General features: G+C 36.7%; 1 protein-coding gene across 6 annotated transcripts in view; it reads left to right on the top strand.

The window, feature by feature from the left end:
* The window catches only part of WDFY3 (WD repeat and FYVE domain containing 3), a 325015-nt gene that overhangs the window by 83840 nt on the left and 222196 nt on the right, over window positions 1–18979 (top strand). For all 6 annotated transcript variants that reach the window (XM_069093019.1, XM_069093035.1, XM_069093044.1 and 3 more), the window contains exon 3: window positions 5395–5518. In XM_069093019.1, coding sequence (XP_068949120.1) covers window positions 5395–5518 — 124 coding nt within the window. The remainder of the gene's footprint in view (window positions 1–5394; window positions 5519–18979) is intronic.

Here is an 18979-nt window from a genome sequence, read left to right on the forward strand (position 1 = left end):
ACTTACATACTGCTGAACTGAGTTGGAGGAAAATCACAAAACTGCTTTTTCCACTGCAAATTTATGTTATAGAATCTCAACTTAGCTCTCACTGTGCCCAAGATAATCCCTTCCTACCTTCATAATTATTTTTACTATTCCACTCACCAGAGCAGCTTTTCCAAACCTTTTCATCCCTTCTCAAACTTCAGTGATTCTGGACTGAGAAAATTGAGGTCATTTGCATAGAACCCTCTCTTCTCTCTTCTTTCTTCTTCAGCTATCTCCTTTTATCCGTCTCCCATGAAGAGATAGCCATACCCCTTGCCAAGGGAGACCCCTCTTAATGTACAAGTGATCCTGTTCTAATCATGATTTCTCCAGCAGATCAATTCCTCAATCATCCCCCCCCTCACTAAACTTCAATATCTCCCAGCTCCTGACTGCTTCTCTGATACCTACAAACAAACTCATGTTTTCCCCATCCTCAAAAAACCCTCACTTTGTTGTTCCCTGCCAGCTGTCATCCTAAATTTCTCTTCTTTTTTTGACTACCTTAAGCTCTTTGAGGAGGCTGTCTATAATTGATGCTTCCATTTCCTTTCACCCTCTTCTTCATTTTACAGTCTAACTTCTAACTATCCAGAGGCAATTACTCTTTCCAAAGTTACCGGTAGTCTCTTTGATCAACAAATTTGGTAGGCTTTTCTCAGTACCTATCTTTTGTGACCTGTCTGCTGCCTTTGATACTCTAGACCAACCACCCTTTTCTCCTTGCTAGTGCTCAGTGTTTATGATACTACTCTCTCCTGGTTCTCTTACCTGTTGAACGATTCCTGTCCAGTCTGCTTTCTTTTTTTTTTTTAAACAATTGGGGTTAAGTAACTTGCTCAAGGTTACACGGCCAGTTATTTTTGTGTGGGTGCCGAGTATCTGAGGCCAGAACTGATCCCAGGTCTCCCGATGCCAGGGCCGACGCTCTTACTCACGGCGCCATGTGGCTGCCCCTCAGTCTGCTTTCTTTAGCCTTCTTCCCGGCCATGACCATACAAGGTGGATACCCTTTCACATCTCTGTCCTGGGCTCTCTTCTGTCTCTATACTGTTTCACTGGGTGATCAATCTCACCAGCTCCTGTGATTTTTATTATTTCTGTGCTGTCCATTTTTAGATGACCTTCGCACTTGGATATCCAGATACCTCTTGGGCATTTCTAACTATGTCTTGCAGACGTCTTAAACTCAGTGCATCAAAAGCTGCATCAGTTTCCTCAGTGGTAAAGTGGGGATAATAACAGCACCAGCCTTCTAGTTTCATTGTGGCAATCAATGAGACGGTATTTGTCAAGTGCTTAGCATGGAGCTTGGCACACATCAGAGCTGTATAGAGGCTTATTCTCTCCTCTTTTCCCACCTTCCCCACAAGTACTGTCCTATTTTTTCTTCTTACTTTAGTATTACTAGAGAAGGTACCATCTTTGTCCCTGTCACTTAGATTTTCAATCTAGGTGTCTGTTGTCAAGTTCTAGCAAGTCGACTCTTATAGCATCTCTAGCATACCCCCCTTCTCTTCTCTGACACTGCTCCCACACAGACTTGGGCCTCCTATCTCTTCATTCCTGGACTGTTGCACTAGCCTGATGATTAGTCTACCTGATTCACATCTCTCCCTACTCTAATTCATCTTGAGTCAGCTGTCAAATTAGTCTCCCTAAAGCACAGGATAGCCCTGGCCATGTTAGCTCCATATTCATTCAATTTCAGTGGCGTCCTCATCTCCTGTATCAAATATGAAATTCTCTCTTTGGCTTTCAGAGCTTTTACTCATTCCTACCTTTCCTGTCTTCTTACTTTCTGGTCTATACTCCCTCTCTCCACCACCCATATGTCTGTGATCCAGTGACACTCGCCTCATTTCTTTTCCTCAGATAAGACCCGCCATCTGGGTATTTTCACTGTTTCCCACACTTGGAATCCTCTCTCCCCCCTGCCCCCATTTCCATGTCCTGGCTTTCCTCAGTTCCTTAAAGCCTCACTTTTTTTTGGTTTGTTTTTTTGCCTTTTGGAGGGCAATTGGGATTAAGTAACTTGCCCAAGGTTACATGGCTAGTTTTTTTTTTGTGTGTGTGTGTGTGTTAAGTGCCGGAGGCCAGAACCGAACTCGCGGGTCCTCCTGACGCCAGGGGGCGCTTTACTATGAGCCCCTCGAGGGCACGGGCTGCTTTTGCCTTTGTTTGTATCTTCCATGCTTAGCATAGTGCCTGCCCCATAATAGGTCCTTAATAAATGTTTGACTTGTTGACTCATTTCCTAAATGGTGGCCTACCTACCAATTATTGGACAGAGATCTAGATGGGCCTCTCCCTACAATCTCAGGAATTTACTCTATGCAAAGCATTGTACTAGTAATACAATAACAAAAATAACTCAGTACCTAACCTCACTGGGCTTATGTTCTTCTTAGGGGAGGGGGCGAAACGTGTCCTAGATTCAAGTAAGTATAACACAGACCTAAGCACAGATAGAACACAAGGCAGAATGTGAAAGTGGCAAGGGAGAGATGGAAACAGTGCTCTAAGAAAACTTGGGAAGGTGAATCAGCGGGATGAATCAGGGAAAGCTTCATGGAGGCCTGAATAGATTCTTGAAGGAGAAGAAAAAGGTTTTGACTGGGAAGGAGCACATTTCATGCCTGGGTAATTGCTTGCACTTTTTTTTTTGACCTACAAATCACTATATTTATTGTTGAGATATGTGTAGATAACCCAGTAAGCCAACACATTTTGAATTATAATTTCTCATTTTTTTTAGTAAGCCACTTCTCTTGCATGGAGAGGTTCAGAAAATTGGGCCAGTAGATATAATATATATGTATTTTTGAAACATACAAATTTTGAGTTTGTTATTTTTAAGAATGAAGACAGTGCATTTTTTTTAAATCAAATACCTACATTGTATTTTGTAAAGGACAATAGTCAGCAAATCTACTAATGTTGATAAGATAAAATGAAGACCATGTACAAAATGAATCAGTTTAGGATGAGAATCAAGAGGTCCAATCAGAGTCTCTCTCAGGCACACTGACCCCATCTTGTGCTGCCACATGTATTTTCCCTTTTGTTGTTTTTCTGTTATTCATCCATGGGAAACTAGACTGTATAAGCCATATTGTTTTATACGTGCAGGTGGATGCAATTAATCAATGTCTTTCATTTTATGAATAGAAGACCCTGAAACTCGACCGAAATTTACTCTTTCCCCCTCCCAACTTGGAAAGCCCCTAATCTTTCCTCCAATTAGAAATTAGATTGCCTAATTTTGTATTCTGGTTTTTATCTGGTTAGTTGTTTTTATTATAATTAATTGGACTTATTTGATTAATTGCTTTTTGGTGTAAAAATCTGCTTTACTCTGTACTCAGGATCTTTGAACTGATTGGGGAGTCCAGTGACCCATTCATTCTGACTGCCTAGCCAATAAATCACTTATGCTCAGATTGTTGCCTCAATTATTATTAATTACCCTCTACAGTGTAAAACATTATACTCTCCTATACTGGCAGATGAGCACAAACATATATTTTGTAAACATAAACACAGCTTAAATTCAAAAATAACTTTTTCTTCAAGATTAAAGTACTATTAAAATCACAGTGGGAACTTAGTTATTTGATACAACCACTAATTTGGTATTTGTTTGCACAATTTCTTAAGAGTAGGCAGAACAATATTGAAGCAGAGCCGATTCATGAATTCCAATATGAAAAGGAGTAATGTGAATTTAGATCGGTAAGGCAGAAACCTTAAATGTCAGGTGAAATGTTTATCTTCTTCTATAGATAATGGATGGTCACTAAGGGTGGCACGGACCCTGGATCTGGACAAGTCATCCAGGACGATCGTTTTAGGAATTAAAGGAAGGCTGTGGTAGAGAAGAGGATGGCTTGTGTCAGGGACGTTAGTTAAGAGGCTGCTATAAGAGGACTGGAAACTACAGTTTTCTAGCCGGAGTTTGTTTTAAAAGTCTGTATCTTGGTCTTCTTTGGTTTACTCACTTCAGTACTTTACATACATCATTTGCCTTTGCAGAAAGTGCAGGGCATTATATTAGGTACTTCAAAGGAGACTTAGAGGTTGTCTCATTTTAGAGTTATAGAAATGAAGGCCTAGTTTAAGGTAATAGTGATAACGTTGGATTTGAAAGCCAAATTTTTCAGTTCTGCTAATATCAAATCCAGCCCTCTTCAAAAATAATTACTTTTGTTTTTAAGATTTGCAAAGCACTTTATTTACAAACATTGTCTCATTTGAGCCTAACCAAACCCCTGTGATGCAAGTATCACAAATATTATTATCCCCATTTTAATGATGAGGAAACTGAGAGTCAGTTTGTGCATTTCCCACCAATACCTAGCTAGCGAGTTAACTGCTAGAATCAGGATTCTAATCTGACTCCCTGTCTCTACTTAACTAGGAGTCCTCAATAGGATTGAGTAAGATAGCTGTGATATAAAGAAGTATTTGACAGATGCTTTAAGAGAGATAAGAAGAAGTGGGGACAAATAATGTGCTGAGAGAGACAGAGAGATGAGAATCCTTTCCAGATGGTGAAATTGGTTGGTTGCCTGCAAGTATTTGTTTGGCACCTAGATAATTTATAGCATGATATTTTATGTAATATCAAAAAAATGTTTTGTCTTCACTCGTTAATCATTTTTTACTAAAGTATTCTCTAGGTAGGTAGCACAGTGAATAGAGCACGGACCCTGGAGTCAGGAGAAACTGAGTTCACATCCAGCATCAGACACTTAACACTTACTAGTTGTGTGACCTTGGGCAAGTCACTTACCCCCAATCCCTGCCTTCCCTCTCAAAAAAAAAATTAGAAAAAAATAAAGTACTCCAGATTTTGTTGATACTCTTTCTTAAATAGAACATAATTTCAGCTTTATCAGAAATTAATTACTTTCCAAATTTAATTTTGTAGTCTACTTTGTGAAGAGTAGGTTTACTTCATGGTACTTTGTCCTCTTTTGATTTGTTCATTCTCTGAGTTGCTTAGAACCTGAAATTTCCTGTCAGGTGAACATAGAATTCCTTTAGTTTCCTTAACCTCTATCTGTTTCTCTGGACTCACCAAGAAGATAAATCACTGTTGCTTCCCAGATGATATAATTGTTTATCTTCAGACAACCCTAATAACTTTTATGAAATCTTCATGTTTTCTCCATGAAACAGCATCCTGTTTTCTATGGCTTAATGGAATAAATTGACAATCTTTCAATAGGTGAAAAAGAATTAATTTGATCTAATATAAGTACACTTTATCTGATTTTAATGTTGCATTTTATAAAATACATGGAAAAAATAAATGCAGTAGGGAGAATTGTTTCATTTAAAATGTTTTGTCATTTGCAGGTTTTTGGAAATGCTCCACCAAATACAATGACAGAAAAATTTTCTGATCTTCTACAGTTTACAACCCAAGTTTCACGTCTAATGGTGACTGAAATTCGAAGGCGAGCATCAAATAAATCCACAGGTATCACAAACAACACTGATTGGTTTATTTAAATGAGTAAAAGTTTATTATTCTTTGTGAAAAGAATTGAAATAAATGAATATTTGCCAGGAAATTTCAGTTAGCAGTATTTTTCTAAATCCTCAGTCTTTTTCCACCCTCTTTATTAAATGTTAATGAATCAAATAGCAACCCAATATTAGTGCTAAGTTTTTTCATATTAAATGGACTTAGCTTTTTATTATGCACCTGTAGATCAAAGATTTTAAAAATAGGCCTCCTTTCACTTCCATTATCTTATTTGTTTATGGTTGAGAGTCTCTCTCCTCTCCACATGCTGCCATTATGACTCTAGGGTATCTTTGACCAGCTTTCTCTTCTTGCCTTCAGAATTTGCCTTGTTGATTTTCTCCAGTCTTAGTCATCAATTACATTGCTCCTAAATGTACTTGCTAACCAAATGAGCAAACACTGAGGAAAAGAGTAAATATCAAATAAGAATTATGTTGGTTTTTTAAATTTCCATCTTAAAAAGCCCCCCCCAAAATAGTAATTTTACAAGATAGTTTTTATAGATTTTTAGATGTTTGTCGCTACCTTTGAAAATTATTACAAGAGATATTCTTTCATTGAGGATTTGGTTATTTTCCTTTAGGAAGGATGTTAGGAAAATTAATAAAAGTATTATATGGTTTATCAAGTACTCATATAAATGAATGAATTAACATTTATTCAATACCTGATATCTACCTTGCACTCTGCTAGGTAGTGGCTGAAAATAAAAAGACAGAAATGGAAGGGAAATGTGCCTTTCCTCAAGGAGCATATAGCAAGTTTTTATGAATCTTATTTTTATATAGTCAAAAGCAGTATGTTCTTAATTTATTGTGGCAACTTTTCACCCTCTGAGCAAATTGGAAATTCTTTTGGCCTTTTGTGTTTTTCCTCTTTGTTTTCATGTTTGTTTTTGTTAAAGATCATGATAAATTTTCCTCATGTCAGATATATTTGAGTGTTTTTTTTCTTCTAGCTTTTCTTGTAATTGAACTATTATCTAATTTTCAGTGGTTTCTTACTTCTTTAGTCACACAATATACAGCCAAATGTGTCTACGTGGCTAGAAGAAATACTCCTCTCCTGAATTGTATTATATTATATTATTAGGTTATATTGGCTTAATCTACGATTTAGATGATGTAAGCATTAGGTTATTACTGTAGGAGCTGTTCTCGTGTCTCACTTTATCATAAGAAATGAACTAAATTTGATCAGTTCATGCCTTTACCTTTGAGGCAAAGAAAATATCTTGGTTTTCTTCATTGCCAAGTTTTTCCAGTTTTGCTTACTATTTTGTATTTTGTCAAGTGTATTTTATCTATGTAATTAATTCCTGGACATTTATTAAATACTTATTATGTGCCATATGTCCCATACTAGTCACTGGGGATAGAAATAACAAATATCTGTGCAGAGTATGTGTGTAGGTGTATACAGGTATGTACACATGTATATATACAGGCAGCTCTGTTATATTGTGAATGTGTTCCCCCCAAAATACTGTTCTATGCAATATTACAAAATAAAACCCACAGAGCTTATGGAGAAAATGAGGTTAGATACACAACACTCAATAATTTAGCAACACATTAGAAAAAGGATAGGAACTCATAAAAATGGTAGCACAGTTTTATACATGTTAAATGGCTAAGAAATACATAAATACTACAATAAATATCAGCCAAGTCTCTCCCTAGGCTTCATGGACCATGGCAGATGGGGGTGGAAGTGGTATAGACCAACCATTCTCTGCCTACAGCTTCCTCCAGCACAAGAAGACACAGAATAAATATGGTACTTCACCTTGGTGAACACATGAAATGTGCTTGTGGAAGTAGGCATCCGAGTGGGTATCTGAGTGATTGTAAAGTGGTATAGCTTCTTACATTTTGATCTTTCTCAAGGAAAAAATCATGCGGAAGCTTGATTATAACAATCTTGTGACAAATTCACATTTATGAAATGTATATTATAGCAGAACTGATTTTACATGCTCGTGTATAGGTATGTGTATATATAATGTGTAGTATAACTACATACTTATGTATATGAACATATATATGTATCTAATGAGCATATGTACACATGCATGTGTGTATGTATGTATGTGTGTATATGTATGTATGTGTGTACAAATAAATGTATATGGGCCAGTAAGCATTAAGGTTGTCTAAAGGGGAGGGAAGGCCAAAGCGGTGATTAAGATAAATGTGTTCTGAATGCCTAGTGGGCTTATCACATTACATCAGTCTCTGGTGGAACTTGATAGTGTGATTTCTGCCATCATGATCCAGGAAATCAGAAAGAATGGATACTCAGCATCTCTTTCAATTTAAAAGGCAAAAATACCAATATTTAGATGAAGCAGGTTGGTTCAGAACAGGGATGACAGGCTGGGATAAGACAAAAACTATTATTGTGTTTGCTGACTGAGAGTGAGAAAGAATGAATTCTGTCAAAATATGTAGATTCTTGCTGTAGTGAAAAATTCACTACGTCCTACATAATTTGTAAAAAAAAAAATTCATGAACACAGAGGATAGGAAAGCTAATCAGCACACCCAAGTAAAGCTTTAATTATTGGGATACAGAACCAATAGATTGATGGTTCTTTTATCTTCACCTTGGACAATCATATCGCCCTCATTTCATAACGTGTGGAGAGGCCATCTGTTTTATTTCTTTGTTGAGCTCTGGAAGAAAGAAAATAAATAAATCAACTTTATAGTATGGGATAATTTTCATCTTATTTATATATTTTAAATGAGGGGAGAAAAAAGTGAGATTGTCAAAGATCTAAGCTGAGTATAATCACAGGAAGTTTTTAGGCAAGTTCACTGAAAGAGATGGTTTTCATGCTCTCTTGAAATAAAGTAGGAGTACATCCTTCTTTATCTTGCCTTATTTTAAAAACTGTGTCTTAATAGTGTATTACTTTAATTTTGGGGGCAGCTAGGTTGCACAGTGGGTAGAGTGCCGGGCCTGGAATCAGAAGGACTCCTCTTCTCAAGCTCAAATCTGGCCTCAGAAACTATCTGTGTGACCCTTAATCCTGTTTGCTTCAATTCCTCAATCTGTAAAATGAACCAGAGAAGGAAATGGCAAACCACTCCAGCATCCTTTCCAAGAACATCCTAAATGGGATCACAGAGAGTCAGATATGACTGAAAAACAACTGAACCACAGCTTTAATTTCAAGCAGATAGATTGGGGGAAAGGTGACAAATGATATATTTTGGGATTCTCTGTATTTTTCTAAGAATTACCTTCCATTTAAAAATTTTGAATGATACTTTTTCCCTTTGGGACTGTTTAAAAAAAACCCAGGAAAATAATAGGAAATCATTATCTTTCCCAAAATATTACTTTTCTCTTTTTTATGTATGTATATATGTATTTGTGCATGTATTTGGTGGTGAGAAGAAGATTGGGCAGGATGGAACCTCTGCTTTAATTAGTGTAGGGAGTTTCAGGTGAAAAATTTCCTCCACCAATAAACTGGGATTTTTCTGCAATGTAATAGTTTTAGTGTTGTTTGGGAGCATTGCAAGGTTAAATGCCTCAACTAAGATCAAAAGGCTAGTAAATAAACTGAGAACTAGTTTTGGCCCAGTACAAATATTTGCCATATGTACACACACACACACATACCCACAAACACACACACACACACACACACACACACACCCTTCCATAGTACAGTCTTATACAGTATACCTGTGTTATCTAGCCTTTTAAACTGCTGTTGAGCAGCATGATGTGATCAGAATAACACTGGTCATAGTCAGAGGACCTGTGTATGAATGCTTGCTCACCTTCTGCTATTGGCCAGCGCTGTGAACATGGGTTAATTTTTTCACGGCATTTGATGCTAGTTTCCTCCTCTATAGAGGGGATTTTGGACTAAGGATCTCTGAGGTGCTGAGCTCCCTCAACAGGTCCATTCATCGTATTTCCTCCACTGGTGGTCAATGAGAGACAATTTATTAATCTCCTACTATGTGCTAGGCCCTGTGCTGAGCATTGTGAAAACAAAGAAAGACAGGAGACCACCCCTTCATACAAGTAGCTCACAGTCTAAACCAGAGCTTCTTAAACTGTGGGTTGTGACCCTAGGTGGGGTTGCAAAAAAATTTGGTAACAGTATAAAGAAAACTCAACGACCAAAAATTAATTCAAAATCAAACGTGTAATGAATCTGAGGTGTTTCTGGCAGCCCTTGCCCCTGTTACATCCAGGGCCTTTCCCTGCAGCCTTGGTTCTGAACAGAAAGCACTGAAGTTGCACATGCCCAAAGGCCATGCAGCTCCCTTTGAAATGTGAAAAAGTTAAATAGTTATGAACAAGTAAGCTGTGTACAGTATAGTAGGAGGACTTCCAGCAGAAGACTGGAGCCAAGAGATGGAGCTTCCTGTGGGGGAACAAGGAGACCATTGTCACTGCATATGGGGTATAAGGTGTAAGGAAACCGAAAATGGGAGGGGGGAGGTTATGAAGGACTTTGAATACCAATGGATAGTTTTTTTTTTTTTTTTTATCCTGGAAGTGACAGGGAACCACTAGAGTTATTGAGTGTGTGTGTCTGTAAGATCACTTTAACAGGTGACTAGAGGATGAACTGGAATGAAAGGGAGTCAGATTTGCAGAGTAGCAGGAAGTGTAGCCTTGTTCCCTCTCACTGCTCTTTCACAAAGATCTTTAAGACTTCCTGGACCAAATTCTGATGAGGGAATTCAAGAAAAAATAAGTGAGTCATTTTTCCAGTCCAGGTTGGCTTAGGGAGACAGCGAGGTCTGTGGACAAGGAGGATAGGGTCTGGCCAATATGCTGGAGTTGGAGGAAAGGAGTATTTGTGGTTGTGGGCCCTAATGAGGAACAAGTTCAGAAGCAAGCGATGTGTGGTTCTGCTCCCGGAGCAGGGCAGGGACTCGGTGTTAGCCTCTAGTCTGGGAAGCCTGTAGTGATATAACCAGGGCAGGAAAGCCAGACAGAAGGAGAGCCAGCATACAGTTCACCTTCAGATCCTCTCAGCAAGTTAATACTGGTTGAATCCAACACCAGTCCACTGAAACTTCCATCTAGGAATAAACTGACAGACCCAAACCTGAGTCAAGAACTTGCAGAGCTTGGACCAGAACAGTATTGAGTAGACTTTGCGCCAGATCACATCACTCTGGGAGTTCTGAAACTTTCAGGCCCTCAGCCTGGGCTGTGCCAGCAGCACAAAGATGCTAGAGGACAAAAGTCAGCCTGGACATTTTCCCAAGAATTACACAGAGCCCAGGCCTAGCACCAAATCCAGGGTCAAGCAGTAGAATGGAGAAAGATGGCAGAATAAGGTAGGAAATTACCTGGCTCTCCCATACTCTCCTCCCCCCCCCCCCCATCCCGATAATTTAAAATAGTGCCTTGAAGTGAATTTTAGAGCAGAAACAATTAAAAGTGGAGGCAAAGTAGTTGTCCAGCCTAAGACAGCTTGGGAGGATGTTAGGAAAGTCTTGACCTCCTAAGGTCTGACTTTGTGCAGATACCGCCACAACAAGTCCAGGGCACAGCTGTGGCGTCTGCAGCCTCAACGTTAGCAACTCACCCCAGGGACAGGGTGTGGGGGGGCTCAGGTAGGAGTGGAGAGGAGGGTTAGGTGACTGATCAAGGGAAGATTGCAGGGCCCTCTGTTGGACAAGTGTGCTGACCAGACACGGTCCCAAGCTGTGGCTGTGGGTGAGGAGAAGGGCGAATACACACTGTCACAGAGGAGTGGGGACCTTGCTGGCTGTGGTTACTCACAGAAGAGTGGAGTTTCTGCTTTTGTTTCCAAGATAGAGGCGTGAGCTGAAGCTTGCAGCCACTGGAGGGACCTCAGGGAATAAGAGTGTTTGCGGTGACAGCATTGTTGGGGGCCCTGGTTGCAGCCCAGGGGAAGAGAGGAGTACCTGAGGTTATTTATGGACCAAGCAAGGTATGAGCTGGAGGAGCAGTGACACCTGGCCTTGGTTTATAGAACACTGGAACAGCCAGGACATCAAAGGTTCCAGTATAAAGCTCAGAAAACAACAACACAAAAACCCTGAAGCCTGAGGATATTATTTCCCACACCTCGAGACTAGAACCCAGTACTGACATAAAGTTGACAAGAAAGAGGCTGCTTTAAAAAGAGAGAGAAAAAATTAAGCGAAAGAGAAAGACCCTGACCATAGATAGCTACTGTGGTAATAGAGAAGATCAGGGTTCAAACTCAGAAGACAGTGACTTTAAAATAGCTACTTCTAAAACCTCAAAGAAAAATGTAAAATGGTCATAAGCTTTACAGGACTTCTTGGAAATGCTTAAAAAGAGTTTTAAAAATCAATTAAGAAAGGTTTAGGGTAAAATAGGGAAAAATAAGAATAATACAAAAAAATAAAGAAAATTATGAAAAGGAAGTAAACCAATTGGAAAAAGAAATCTAAAACCTTACCGAAGAAAACTCTTTAAAAATTAGAATTGGGCAAGGGGTAGCTGATGACTTCATAAGGCATCAAGAAATAGTAAAACAAAATCAAATAATGAAAAAGTAAAAGAGAGCATGAAATATTTCATTAGAAAAACAACGGACCTGAAAAACAGACTGAAGAGAGATAAGAAAGTTATGCTTTAAAAAAAAGAGTCTAGACACCAGACTTCAAGAAATTATGAAGGAAACTTGTCCTGAAGTTTTAGAATCAGAGGGTAAAGTAGAAATTGAAAAAATTCACCTATTGTCACCTGAAAGAGAAACCAAGATGCAAACTCACAGGAACATCATAGCTAAGAGCTCTCAGGTCAAGGAGAAAATTCTGTAAGCCACTAGTAAACTCCTTTTGTAGAACAAATATAGTATTGATACATAAATCAGGAAGAGGAATAACAGAGAAAGAAATTATAGACCAATTTAACTAATGACTATGGATGCAAAAATCCTAAATAAAATACTAGCTAGGAAGATTACAACAATATATCACAGATTATATACATTGTTACCAAGTGGAATTTAAACCAGGAATGCAAGGATGGTTTCATTTAAGGAAAACTGTTAACATAATTGATTATATCAATAGTAAAAGTAGCAAATCATATGATTATGCCAACAGATGTAGAAAAAACTTTTGACAAAATACAACACTCATTTCTGTTAAACACACATGAAAGCATCGGTGTAAATGGGTTTTTCCTTAATGATAAGAAGCATTTATGTAAAGCCATCAGCAAACATTATTTGTAACCGTGTTTCCCCGATAAGACCTATCCCGAAAATAAGCCCTCCCCTTACTGTGTAAGATTCCTCTAAAATAAGCCCTCCCCCGAAAATAAGCCCTATTGAGATTGCTACTGTAGTGAAGGTGATCCTCTGCGCTACGCGCTACACGCTACATTACGGTACCCTCTGTATGCACTGTCTCCCCTACCCCCCCACCAGTGAAACGCACGCCGTGCTCCAAGCTGCATCCAATCAGAGCTGCAGCAGTGAGCGCGTCATCCTGTTCTTCCCCAGTGATTTGCTTATTGAATAAAGGTACATTTTTTTGTTCACATTTACCTGTTTATTAAAATTGCTGTCAATGTTCATTAAAATAAGCCCTCCCCTGAAAATAAGCCCTCTGGTGTTTTTCTGTCCAATAATAATAATAAGACAGTGTCTTTATTATCGGGGAAACACGGAAGATCAGAATCAAAGCAAGGATACCCATTATTACAATATTATCCAACTTTTTATTAGAAATGCTACCAATAGCACTAAGAGAATAAAAGAAGTTGAAGGAATCAGAATGGGCAATAAAGTAGTAAAACTATCTCTCTTTGCATATGATATGATAATATACTTTGAAAATCCTAGCGATTCAACTAAAAAGCTAGTTGAAATAATGAATAATTTTAACAAAGTAGCAGGATATAAAATAAACCCACAAATCATTAGCATTTCTTTATATTATCAACAAAACCCTACAAGAAGAGATAGTAAGTGATATCCCATTTAAAATAACCACAGATACCATAAAACATTTGAGAGTATTTCTGCCAAGACAAAGACTGTTTTATGCAAATAAAGTCAGATTAAAATAGTGAAATAGTAATTGTTCATGGCTGGGAAGAGCCAATTTGATAAAAATGATATTTATATCTAATCTGTTTACTTAATTCCATTCCAATTAAATTACCAAAAATTGAGATAGAAAAATAATAAATGATAAATAAAAATAAAATTCATTTGGAAAAACAAAAGGTCAAGAATACCAAAGAAGTTAATGAAAAAAGAATGTAAAGGAAGGAGGCCCATCAGTACAAGATATAAACTGTATTATCAGGTGATAATTATCAAACTATTTGGTACTTACTAAGAAATAGGTGGATTAGTGGAGCAGAGTAGATGTACAATGCACAGTAGTAAATGATTATAGTAACCTTGTGTTTGACAAGTATAAAGATTATGCTTTGGGGATAAGAATTCACTATCTGGTAAAAATTGTTGGGAAACGTAGAAAGTAGTCTGGCAGAAACTAGGCATAGACCAATATCTTACACTCTTTACCAAGATAAGGTTGAACGGATACATGACCTAGATATAAAAGGAGATATCAGAAGAAAATTAGAAGAACAAGGAACATATTACCTATCAGACTTATGATGGAATAATTTATGAGTAAATGATAGAGAGAGCATTGTGGGATATAAAATGGATAATTTTGATTACATTAAATGAAAAAGGGTTTTGGTACTAATAAAAGCAATATAGGCAAGTTTAGAAGGAAAGCAGAAAATTGGGAAACAATTTTTACAGGCTCTTTCATGAATAAAGGTCTCATCTCAGATATACAGACAGCACTGTCAAATTTATAAGAATGTGAATCATTCCCCATTTGATAAATGGTTAAAGAATATAAATAGGCCGTTTTTGAATGAAGAAATCAAAGCTATATGACCATAAACTCATATGAAAATAATCTAAATTATTTTTGATTAGAGAAATGCCAATTAAAGCAACTTTGAGACATCATCTCATATCTGTCAGATTGGCTACAATGATGAAAAGGGGAAAATGAAGAAATGTTGGAAGGAATGTAGAAAAATTGGAACACTAACACAATGTTGGTATAATTGTGAACTGATGCAGCCATTTTGGAGAGCAGTCTGGAATTATGTCCAAAGAGTTTTAAAACTGGTTATGTGAGTAAGTTGAGAAACTATTGAGGTTAGGTAGGATGTTTGAGGGAGTATCTGTCTATCTATTGATAGATCAGAGTTACCTACCATTGAATTGAGGAGGAGAGAAATACTGTTAACAGTCCACAAGCAGTGGATAAGTAATTTTTCTCAAGTTATTTATAAAGGATGACCCATTTCTACGATAAAGTTCAAATTGTTTCAAACTTCTTTTGGCAATAAACAACTAATCAAGGGAGATTCAAAAAATGAATTGTTTCATGATTATACACAGTCACAGTTATAGAAGAGGACCTTATTAGTTCATATGAGTAAAGAAAAGGTTTTCTAATAACTAGTGGCTTTAAAGTATTGGCCAAGGCACCAAATTGATTACCAAAAAATTTGCTGTAGCTACGACAAATGCTTCTATAAGGACCATTCACTTTTATATCTAGATAGTTGACAGAGTCGTATCATGATTATAACTTCAGTAATAAGGATATCTCGTCATGGTCACATTAGCCTGCCAAAATCCTTTTGTACTATGGGAGCTCCCTGTTTTCTGTGATTTTCTCTTTCCCTTTGATTTAAGTTATAATCCAGGCACTAGAATGATGGTTTCAGTGGAGAGGAAATAGGTGGGCAAATTGATATAGACCAGGTTGATCTCTAGATATCCTTTTGTACCTCTTCCTGTAACTTTTCAGGACAAAACAGGGCACGAATATAGTTATCTACATTGTTTCTTATATTCTTGGATTTTAGCAATTTTATTATTTTGCTAAAAGACACAATTCAGTATAATTTTGTGGACTCTACATTATTAATGTTATTCTAGAATGATGTATTTTTCAGAAGTCACACTTAAATTGAGGGCTCTTTTTATTTTTGTATACTGCTCGGTCTTCCTGCTTATATAAATCTGTTTATATGGACTGTACTTAATAGAGACCAAATGTGCTCTTATCTGAAACCTCTAAGTAATACTCTGGCAACTATCTGTAAGTAAAAGTGAATATACTGTATGGTAAGTAGTAAGTGGTGGTAAACTCTTTTAATTTTTCTTTTAAAGAAAAGCATAAAATATATTGAAATGTGGAATCCCCCAAATTGTCTCCTGAATATTTTTGAACCTGATAGTCCTATCCTTTATTCTTCTTTCAAACTTTAGATTGGATTAATACCTAAATAGTACTTCAAGTTATACAGTGACTTACAGCTCCTAGGTATAAAACTATATTTCCCTGGTCCTATAATATGTAATTTATAGCTCAGGCTCTCATGAGATTTAGAAGTGGAAAGGACCTTCTAGATCATCTCTATCACCCCCCTCATAGATGAAGTGTGGGTATTCCAGGAAGCATCTTTTCTGCTTGATAGCGTGAGCAGACAGACTGTACTAAAGGTGCCGCAGCTCCCCAGAAGGATAGCACCTTCACTCAGTTATTGGTTCTGCTGGATGTTTGGCATCACTCCACTAGCCAGTGGATCAATCCATCAATCCCTTCTTGATAATACTACTGAATACTCTGTACACTAATGAAGCCATAGCAGTCCTGTGCTATGCCAGGCAATAGCAACATCTTGTGGCAGAAGTAGTAAATCTTCATCTAGACAACAGACTTCTTTTTTTTAAACAGAAGAACCATATACCCAGAAGTACTCCGAGGATATCAAAGTCATAACACCCTCAGGTAATTTGATTTCCAAGGTGTGGTTTTGTATTATGAAATGAAAGACAGCATGTTACTGGAGGTAGCCTGGAGCATGGGAGCTATGATATTGGCTTTGTCACTAACCTGCTGTGTGGGTTTGATCTCTTAAGAACTCAAGTTTATTTGTCAAATAAGTATAATGGTACTAGATGAATTTAGAGTATAACCCTAAAGTAAAAGTTCTGAAAATGGTAAAGTGGTGTTACAAAATGAAGATTTTAGGAATTACTAAAAGCTTTTGCTTTTTTATTTTGGTAGGGGATGTTGTTTTTAAAAATTGACTTCTAATTATTTTCAAAACAGACTATTAAGTTTCACCAAAAGCATTAAACATTATGAAATTATACTTCTGTATGGTTATTCTGAATATACTTTATTGCATCCTGAAAATTAAGGCTTGAAGTCACTGGTGTGGTTGGTTACTCTTAAGATACATGGCTATAATATCATATCTTTAGATTTCTTCTGTCCTTAAGTGGCATATGTAATTTTTAATTTTAAACATTTACAATTAAAGTGAAAGATACTATTATCAATTTTATGTTAATATTTACATATTTGGGCAGCTAGGTGATGCAGTGGATAGAGTGTGGGACCTGTAGTCAGGAACACTCATCTTCTTGAGTTCAAATCTGGCCTCAGACACTTACTAGCTGTGTGACCAATCACTTAACCATGTTTGCCTCAGTTTCCTCATCTGTAAAATGAGCTGGAGAAGGAAATGTCAGACCACTTCAGTTCCTTTGCCAAGAAATTTGTGACCCAAATAGGGTCACAAAGAGTCGGAAACAACTGAAACAACTCAACAGTGACATGTGTATATTGAATATTGAGTTTATTGGGCCACCTGATTTTTAAGATGTTTTGTAGAGCTTTATATAAGCAAAACATTTTTTTTTTGGTATATTGCTACTTATGTTATAATAGTACTAATTATTGCATTAGTTTTTTAACCTAAGATCCTTGAACATTTTTCTAAGACTTGAATACCATACATCCCTCCAATTATACATTTAGAAAACCTTTTCTAAGGCCTACTCTAAATGCCACCTACTCCATGATCTGTTCCTTGATCTTTCCAGCTACATGTTTCCTCCCTCCTTGAAGCTCTCAAATGGTCTTTTCACATCTATTTATTTGCTTATTTATATCAATGTCTCATTTTCTTACTAAGAATAAATACTTCATCTTCTGTGTACCTTTCCTCAAGTTTAATGTCTTTTGAATAGTAGGTGTTTTATAAATGTTGGCTGAACTGATTCTTGAAATATCTTCCCACTCTTTTTTTTGTCATGAGTAATAGAGTTGATAATAATTGAGGTGGTAAAAGTGCAAAAATCTGGTTGTGATTATTTGTGATGCTGCTATTTAATAAAAATGAATTCAAAACTATTTTAGTAGTCAGTGACAGACCTGTATATTAGCTATTTCCCAGCAAATGTTTAACATTATTTTTATGTTCTCTCTAATGTGAACTGAAATATGATAAGACTCATTGGAATGTATTTTTGTGAGTATGTCATTACTCACTGAGCTGATTAAAAGTGTCACATTTCAAGTTTAGAGATTTTTGTTGTCTGGGGGTTATTGTGAGTTCATATAGAGTGAAGTTGAAAGTGCTATTTTTATGAATGTTACTATTTATTATCAGCATCATCATTGACATTTAATAAATACTGGGTATAGCCTTGATTAAGGAACAGACCCCTGAACAAATCACATAGCCCTATAGATAGCTGTGTGACCTGGTATGGCAGAGGACAAAATCTAGAACTGAAATAGTTTACTAAGTCCTCTAGCAGAGGGGAGAACTGGAAAAAGGGGAGACCTACTCTTCCCCAAGTGTCTATAAGTTATACATTCTATTGGGATCATGCATATAAGAACAACAAACTTTATCAAGAAAAGGAATTATTTTTTCAATGATAAAATTTTATCACTCTGAGTATGGATTTTCAAATTAACCACATCTCTTATACAATGATTTTCTCAAACATCATAGTACAAGAAAAATTAGGAAGTTAGCAATAGCATAAACTATATTATGGATTTAAAAGACATATCACAAAACTTTTTGCCAGTCAAATAGCATCAGTTTGGTTAGATTCATGTGTGAATCACCTTATATAGAAAACCACTTCATCTATCAGTTTGACATTCTTTATTTATTGCATTCATAAGAACAGTATAAAGTAATTATACTTTTAATTTTTTTCATGAAGTGTCTAAGCATATCACCTTGACCCCAGATATTAAGTGTTTCTCTGTTAATGTCCAATCTTCTTATAGAGGGTCAAACATTGCAGTTAACTCACTTTAAATGGCACCATATTATAATTTAATTTTAGGACAAATTCAACCCAAATGTGAATTTACAGTCACATATGGTATCATTCAAAAATCTGAATTTTCCCAAGGGTCATTAGTTGCCAGTACCTCAAATTATTTATTTAGTTCTTTTCTAAAGATTTACAGTGGCAGCCTTACCCTTTCCTCTCCTCAGAATATACTAGAATTTGTAAAAATCTTTAAGCCATAATTTGTAAATGTA

Source organism: Petaurus breviceps, unplaced genomic scaffold (genome assembly GCF_028583685.1).
Source record: "Petaurus breviceps papuanus isolate PSGF00001 unplaced genomic scaffold, PetGlider_PUasm1.0 126, whole genome shotgun sequence".
Lineage (NCBI taxonomy): Eukaryota > Metazoa > Chordata > Mammalia > Diprotodontia > Petauridae > Petaurus > Petaurus breviceps.